The sequence below is a fragment of the Limulus polyphemus genome, unplaced genomic scaffold (genome assembly GCF_000517525.1).
Source record: "Limulus polyphemus unplaced genomic scaffold, Limulus_polyphemus-2.1.2 Scaffold4607, whole genome shotgun sequence".
Lineage (NCBI taxonomy): Eukaryota > Metazoa > Arthropoda > Merostomata > Xiphosura > Limulidae > Limulus > Limulus polyphemus.
In genome coordinates this window covers 23,757-32,765 of record NW_013670217.1, presented here as the reverse complement: position 1 = coordinate 32,765, position 9,009 = coordinate 23,757, and the positions used below count along the sequence as shown (strand labels likewise).

General features: G+C 33.6%; 1 protein-coding gene across 2 annotated transcripts in view; it reads left to right on the top strand.

The window, feature by feature from the left end:
- The window catches only part of LOC106471417 (TBC1 domain family member 4-like), an 81,953-nt gene that overhangs the window by 50,392 nt on the left and 22,552 nt on the right, over positions 1–9,009 (top strand). For both annotated transcript variants that reach the window (XM_022400011.1, XM_013932016.2), the window contains exons 13-15: positions 3,010–3,137; positions 3,519–3,683; positions 7,472–7,633. In XM_022400011.1, coding sequence (XP_022255719.1) covers positions 3,010–3,137; positions 3,519–3,683; positions 7,472–7,633 — 455 coding nt within the window. The remainder of the gene's footprint in view (positions 1–3,009; positions 3,138–3,518; positions 3,684–7,471; positions 7,634–9,009) is intronic.

The following is a 9,009-nucleotide window of genomic DNA, read 5'->3' as shown; positions in this document are numbered from 1 at the left end:
AACAATTCCAACAAGGTTATTAAAATCATGGATGTAAATAATAACAATATATAATAACAATACACCTGTAAATAACCAAAGTCACAGTAATGTTTCTATCAACACAGATATGTCATATTCGATGACGAGGAACCCACTTTGAGACTAATAATGGCTGGAGACGGCTTAAATGGGTAATGAAAAAAAAACTTTAATACAAGTTTAACATGACAGCAAATGTACAACGTTTCGACATGATGACAAAACCTTGTCGAAACGTTGTACATTTGCTGTCATGTTAAACTTGTATTAAAGTTTTTTTTTCATTACCCATTTAAGCCGTCTCCAGCCATTATTAGTCTCAAAGTGGGTTCCTCGTCATCGAATATTGTGGGTTCCTTCATGCACACTGGGCTTCCTCTTCCTGTCCATTCAGACAACATTCTATCTATTTGGTTTGAACATGATCAGGATGATGATAATGATTTTGACCAGTTATTTTCCCCACCAGGTGTGCTCTAGGCACAGCTTTATCTGTGGAGGAAAATCCTCTACCTTCTAACCTCTTCCTTGACATGATTTCCCAAGTTTTTTTTCTCTTTCCTCTTTGATTCCTGTGAAACCCATATTCAAACCTACATTATCTTCTCTTTTTCACATGATTTTAGAGTCCATGCTGACAAATTTTTCAAACAACAACTACACATTCATACTAACATCCCCATCCTCCTCATCTACTTGACCCTTTTGTCTTTGCTTGCAGCCATTTTTCATTTCTGTTTTTTGGAATCTCTTTTACCTGCTTGGGGGTGGACCCTTTAAATTCTATTTCTCTATTTAGTGCTCAATTTTTGCACTCTTGTTTCTTTCTTACTACCCTTCTATGTTACCTCTCACCATATGTCTGAGGCACTTCGTCATGCTCTGAAGAGAGGGTTTACTGAAAAGATTCATTCTCTTCTTTTTGCTCCATTGGCCTGTACTTTTTCTGCTCCAACCCTGTTTACTTGGTTCCTCTGCTGCTGAGATATGATGCTCTTCTAGCTAATATACACTTACCTCATGTTTATCTCTGGTCTTTGTCAGGCTCCATTTCTTTGCCCAGAGGTCTTGTGGGGATGTTCTTAACGGATAGGAGACCCTGGATTTGGTGATCTGGCATCATTCCTTATGGTCTTTCTCAACCTTATCTTTCTGTTCGTGTTCCTAGGTCTGCTGAATCAGCATCTCCTTTTCCCTTTCCAGCTTCCTGTCTTCCTCCTCCTTCTTGTCCTCCTACTTCTCCATGTCAGGGTTGTTGATCAACACATTGTTAACTACTCTGTTGAGTCTGGCCCTGTGAGGGCCCATCTGTCTGTCCTTGTCAACCTTTGGTCTCTATTTTTGTCTGACAGATAGGTTTTCAGATTCTCACCCTCAGTCTGTCTCTCCACTTCTCCTTCTCTTTCACTTTTTCTCTTTCCTGGCAAAAGCCAGCACCAAGTAAGTGACTACCTACTTCTTTGGCTATGATTGCTGCTTTTAAAAATAGGGTTTTGTGGTCACCTGTTGCACTGTCTCCAGTAAAAGACCTTTCCATCAGATGTCTGATGGGGATTTGAGCTTTTGACTTTTCTCCAGGTCTCCCCAATGTGAATCACTCTACCTTTTCTTAAAGTGAAGCATGGGAGACCCTTACCATTTACAATTTCCTAGCCACTGAGGTATTGGACCTTGGAGAGTTTTTCACTGATTTTTTACAGCATTTTATGGTAGGAAGTAGGGCAGTTGTGGCACTGTATGTAATTCAGGTCTCCCCTCAAACAACAAATGTCTTCCTGCAGCAGAGAGGGCTCTTCATTCAATCTCTGTCTATTCAGTTGAGTAGAGATCAGACACACATTGTATGGTGTGATTGTGCCCTAACCACAATACATTTCTTGGCTCACCAACCACTTATGTGTGGGTGTTCAGTTGGTCATGTAAAATATCTGCCAATTCCTGTCCACTTAGAGCTAAAGGCCTTTCCTTATGGACACAGAGTATACCATGGTCGAGACAAAATGCAGTCTTCCATGGGTGTGGCCCTATGGAGCCTCTGCCATTGAGTGTCACACCCCATGGGCTTTAGCTTTGGATGTTTTCTGAAGGGAGCTGTTCTAGGTTTAATGTTTACACTGGTATCTCCACCATTTTAATGTGAAATTCTAGCTATTCTGTGTGTAGAAGTGAGTTATCATCTCGGAATTTAACGTTTTCTCTACCTGAAAATGTATTTATGATGGATACTTATCTCTTCCCACCCTTCCTCCCTGGTTCTGGTGCACTTTTTTCTTTTGTCATCTAAGAATGAAGTTATTTTGAGCACAAGCGTTTAGGGGTAGCTACTGCACCAAGAGGTTTTGTCACACTCCTATTCATTATGTCACATGATGATGACATCATACACTTGCACAGTTCACATTAAACATGATTTTTAGGTGGGAGTTAGCTCAAGGCTAGTAACTTACAAATTTCATAGGCTGATATGCAAAAAATTAAGTTATTCTGTGTGCAAATGCGAGTATCTATCACAAATAGGTTTTAAGGTAATGAAAATGTTAACTTTCAATGTTGTGTTAACAGATTTTAGAAAAGAAATACTGTTTAGGACAATTAACAGTGTTATAAACATAGATTTCAATGTTGTGTAAACAGGCTTTAGAAATATCAGTGTCACAAATACTTTGTTGACATGTTTGGGTCAGTTAACAATATTAAAGCAAAGATTTTAGTGTTGTCTTAACAGACTTTAGAATACAACTACTGTGTTGGCAAGTTTGAAAAATTTACTGATATTATAAACATAATTTCATCGTTGTATTAACAAACTTTAGAAATATATCATTCTTACAATATTATGTTGATAAACATTTAGATTCATGAAAGTAGGAATCAAACAGTTCTTGAAGATGGTGAAAGTTAACAATATTATAAACATATTTTTAATGTTGTGGTAAGAGACTTTAGAATTATCAGAGTGTTACAAATATTGTTTTGATAAATGTTTAGATTCATGAAAGTGGGAAATCGAACTGTTGCTGAAGATGGTGCAAAGACACCAAGTAAACAGGGATCATGGCGACAAGTCATTTTCCAGAGAGTTCAGACTCCGATTCAGGAAAGAAAAGCTTTACTTGGTACGTACACCAAGATCAAACATATATTTATATTGTACATGTCACATGTAAGTTAAAATAATTATATCACAAGTACTGTATCTATCACATCGAAGATATAAAATACTTTCATTAAGCTTATTCTATAGTAGGGCTGTCTTTGATTAACTTGCCTCACCTAGTTATCAGAACTAAATTACTTCCATAAATGTTTTATTTACAATTAGAGCAGTAAAGATCAAATGATTGGTACGAAATTGTAATAAATTTGGTCTTTGTAGTTATCACTGACAGACTCTTTATAGGTTATGCGTATTACTTTAACATCCAAGAAATAGCTACAGAGATAAATTTTAGTATATCAAATATGTTTTATTGTTATATATATATATATATTCCAAGAGGAACATCTGAAACCAGAAGACTCTTTAGAGCCTCCAGGATCTTCTGAAAAAGTTGCATCTCTGAGCAAGCGTTCCAAATCCGAGTTGCGTGCCTTATGGAAGAAAGCCATAATGGAGCAGATTATTTTGATCCGTATGGAAAAAGAAAATAGAAAACTGCAAGGTTAGATCAAATGTTTGTTCCATATTTGAATATAAAGCCTAAAGTAGCAAATCCTAATCATAGTGCAAGATAGTCACACAAGTAATACCTAATCTTCAATATCTTTACTGTAGTTAAACATAAGTAATTCCAAATCTTCAAGATCTTTACTATATTGTACTTTAACTAACATAAATAATGCCAAACCTTCAAGTTCTTTATTACCTTTATTACCAAATCGTCAAGATCTTTACTATCCTGTAGTTAAACATAAGCAATTCCAAATTTTCAAGTTCTTTATTACCTTGTAGTTACACATAAGTAATATCCAGTCTTCAGTATATTTCCTATCTTGCAGTTAAACACAAGTAATACAAAATCTTCAATATCTTCACTGTTTTTCAGTTACAAACAAGTAATACCAAAACTACAATATCTTTACAAGATATTTAGTGTCCTGTAGTTAAACACAATTAATTCCTAATCTTCAAGACCTTCACTATCTTATAGTTATACATAAGTAATACGAAATCTTCAAGATTTTTACTATATTATAGTTAAAGATAAATAATATCAAATCTTCAAGATCTTTTCTGCCTTGTAGTTAAACATAAGTAATACCTAATCTTTCCTGACTTGTAGTTAAACACAATTAATACCTAATCTTCAATATCTTTACTGTACTGTAGTTAAACATAAGTAATACAAGATCTTTACTGTTCTGTAGTTAAACACAATTAATTCCTAATCTTCAATATCTTTACTGTACTGTAGTTAAACATAAGTAATACAAGATCTTTACTGTTCTGTAGTTAAACACAATTAATTCCTAATCTTCAAGACCTGCATTATCTTGTAGTTATACATAATTAATATCAAATCTTCAAGATTTTTATTACCTTGTAGTTTAACACAAATAATACCAAATCCTCAATATTTCTACTGTCTTGTAGTTCAACACAACTAATATCTAATCTTCAAGAACTTTACTATATTGTAGTTAAACATAAGTAATACCAAATCTTCAAGATCTTTACTGCCTTGTTGTATAACAGAATTATTACCAAATCTCCAATACCTTAACTGTTTTTTAGTTACATACAAGTAATACCAAAAGTACAATATCTGTACTATATTGTAGACAAACACAAGTAATACCAAATCTTCAATATCTTTACTGTGTTGTTTTTAAAGACAAGTAATACCAAATCTTCAATATCTTTACCGTGTTGTTTTTAAAGACCAGTAATACCAAATATTCAATATCTTTATTGTCTTGAAGTTAAACACAAGTAATACCAAGTCTTCTGGAACTTTACTGTCTTGTGGTTAAACACAAGTAATACCAAAATTTTAACAACTTTACTGCCTTTTAGGTAAACACAAATAATACCTAATTGTCAAGAACTTTATAGTCTTGTAGTTACACATAGGTAATTCCCAATCTTCAATGTATTTCCTATCTTGTAGTTAAAAGTAAATAATATCAAATCTTCAGTATCTTTACTGTCTTGTAGTTAAACGCATGTAATACCAAATCTCCAAGATCTTTACTATCTTGTAGTTAAACACAATTATTACCAAATCTCCAATATTAACTGTTTTGTAGCTAAAGACAAGTAATACAAAATCTTCGAAAACTTTCCTGTTTTGTAGATAAACAAAAGTAATACCAAATCATCAATAACTTTACTGTCTTGTAGTTACACATAAGAAATATCCAATCTTCAATATATTTCCTATCTTGTAGTTAAACTCACATAATACTTAATCTTTAATATCTCTGCTGTCTTGTAGTTAAACACAAGTAATAAAAAATCTTCAAGATATTTACTGTCTTGTAGTTAAACACAATTTCTGATCTTCAAGACTTTCACTATCTTGTAGTTAAACATAAGTAACACCTAATTTTAAATATTTTCAATGTCTTGTAGTTAAACATAAGTAACACCTAATTTTAAATATTTTCAATGTCTTGTAGTTAAACATAAGTAACACATAATTTTAAATATTTTCAATGTCTTGTAGTTAAACATAAGTAACACCTAATTTTAAATATTTTCAATGTCTTGTAGTTAAACGTAAGTATCACCTAATTTTAAATATTTTCAATGTCTTGTAGTTAAACATAAGTAATACCTAATTTTAAATATTTTCAGTGTCTTGTAGTTAAACATAAGTAATACCTAATTTTAAATATTTTCAATGTCTTGTAGTTAAACATAAGTAATACCTAATTTTAAATATTTTCAATGTCTTGTAGTTAAACATAAGTAATACCTAATCTTCTAGCTCTTCACTAAGATTCCATATTTTACAGTGTTCTAAACTTGTACAACTAATACAAATTAGTTAAACAAATAATACCTAATCTTCAATATTTTCATTAAGATCATTAGTTTACTGTGTTCTAAGCTTGTGCAACTAATTTAAGATTTATACTGTATTTTGTTTAGAAAAGCTAGAGTATATGAAATATTTTTCATATAGTTTTACAAATAGAACCCAGTATACGAGGTGTTTTTCATTCTGTTGTATAAGTATCGTAGAGCATGAATTGATACCAAGTGGTGTTTGTAAGATTGTACAAATAGTACACAGCATATGAGTTGTCTTTCTTATTACACGTTTATTAATTTAAACTGACCTCTACTGGAATCTGTGCTGAAATGAAAGCTGAATGGCTCTTACTTCATGTTAAGATCACTAGCTCATAATTTCTTGAAGCTGAAGTATAGGTAGTTACATCACGTCATGACTACTACAGATGAGAAACAATGATTGGCTAAAAATTGATGAAACTACACTTATATTCAAGTTATATCATCAAAGTAGCATAATTTTGTTCAAAACTATTGTGAATTTCTTCATTGGGGGGTGTGTGCTACAAGTCCAAATTGTGCTGAGAAAAAAATTCAGGAAAATTATAAAAATTAGCTATTTGGTTCACTCAAAATCACAATCTGTGAATGTTTAATATTTTTATGTATAAAGTAGGGATGCACGGGTAGTAAAATTTGGCCGAATACTGGGTCCGGGTACCTGGCCACTAAGCTTTGGTCGAAACCAGGTGTCAATCGTGACCGGGAGATAACCCATTGATATCTTGGCCATTGTGGGAAATCAAGCTTCATTTGACTTCCAAAAGTGAGGCCAGTGAAAGTAAATGCAGAAACAGTGATATTGACATGTTTTAGAATTATTATTCCAATTAATGCCTAGCCCCAACTTTTAAAACCCTAACCCCTATTGTTCTCAAAACCCCCACATTCCCCATAAATCCACTTCTCAAGCCATGCCTGTTATTAACCTCTATTGTTCTCTGAATCCCCAACTTTTAGCAGGCTGTCAGTCTTTGTTGCTCAGAACACATTTTTTTAACTAAACCAATTATTGACTTTAACTTTCAGTACTGCATAAGTTGCCACAAAGACTAGGGCTTAGATCTTAGGTGCCATTTTCAATTACCTGGTTTTGGCTGTTTTTAATTTTTGCACTCTGCTGGAGCTGAGTATTACCAGGTAGCCCAATAACCAGCTGGGGCCGATTATCTGGGTGTGCATCCCTAGTAATCAATTTGTATGATATGTAGAAGAATGACTGCAAGTGTTTTTCTTTAATTTTTTTAATTCTGTGGGGTAATTTTACCCCTGAGGTGGAACACGCTGATTCAGATGTGCTAGAGTTGAATAGTTTTAAGTGAATTAACTAACATTATAAATTGTGGTTTATTTCATGCTACTAACCATACATTGGTTCATAACTGTGTCTTATCATTTCTAATATTTTAACTATATTACTTCATACAGCCCGACAGAATGCTGTCTCTAACAAAAGATTAAAACTGGACTATGCAGAAATCACACCTTGTCTTAAAGATGCCCAAAAGCAATGGGACAAACTTCTCAGTACTCCAAACCGGTCAAGTGTGTGTTTTAGTCTTGGTAAACTGAAAGAAACTGTCAAAAATGGTAACTAGTTTTTTTTTTGCTTTTACATTTCTTTACTAATAAATATTATGAGTTTTGGATATTTTAGGTAGAAAAACCCTTAGGTTTTAGAGTCACCAGAGGACTTTGAAGCAACTTCAGAATTAATAATAATAACTGTTTGGCTACTCATTAATCTGTTACTTATCGAACATCACTATTTTATTGTAAAAAATGTTATTATATAACAACTTGCAACCTCATATTGTCAAATCTCAAACTATAAAAGCTTTTGTTTAATAGGTCACTTCCATGTTTTGGAGGCTATGGTTAGTACTGTAGACTATGTTTTCTCCAGCAAACAGCTGTTTTTATAACAGTGCAGGCAATGATATTTACGTGAGATAAGAGAACAGCTATGCTAGTTCTGTCCCTCCACTCTGTATACAAGCTATTGACTTCTTACAAATGCATGCACTTCTAGATCACAAAGATATGCTAGAGTTGTGTGACTTGATAATCATATGATGAAATGGGATTGCAATTTCTACAGCCGTCTTTCTCTTCTGTTGACCATAGGAAATACGCTAGAGTTGTGTGACTTGATAATCATATGATGAAATGGGATTGCAATTTCTACAGCCGTCTTTCTCTTCTGTTGATCACAAAGGTATGCTAGAGTTGTGTGACTTGATAATCATATGACGAAATGGGATTGCAATTTCTACAGCCGTCTTTCTCTTCTGTTGATCACAAGGGTATGCTAGAGTTGTGTGATTTGATAATCATATGATGAAATGGGATTGCAATTTCTACAGCCGTCTTTCTCTTCTGTTGATTTCAAGGTTTTACTCAAAGCTTTTTAGTCTACATCGGCTTCGAAATTTTGTTTATTGGGTTCTTAATTGTACCAGGAGATATGCCCAGTTTCATTAGAATGGCTTTTGTGTCACAGAGGCAGAGACTTCACTTGGTAAATGACACTGTTGGTCCTTATTGGCTTGGGTTGTGATTTCATATTCTGCTATGCATGTATATCTACTTTGATGGAGAACAATGGAGACTTCTTTGTTATATCTTTTTGACTTGCATTGTATAAAAGTCTTGCTCAGAATTCACATACCCCCTCAAGCCATTTGATAAGGTTTATTAGACTAGATGCCTATGTCTTGCTCAGAAGTCACATACCCTTCCAGCCATTTGACAAGGTTTATTAGACTAGATGCCTATTACAGTTCTATAACCATCCTGTAAGTATTAGGTTATCAAGAAATTAATGTCGCATTTTGGAACACTTTCATGAGTGTGTCTGTCTGTGATTTCTATTTGTAATATAATGAACCACTTCTTTTTTATGTGTTTTTTCGCTAACTTGCCTCATAAAAAGATGCACACGCGTATGCTCACAGGCAGTGGAT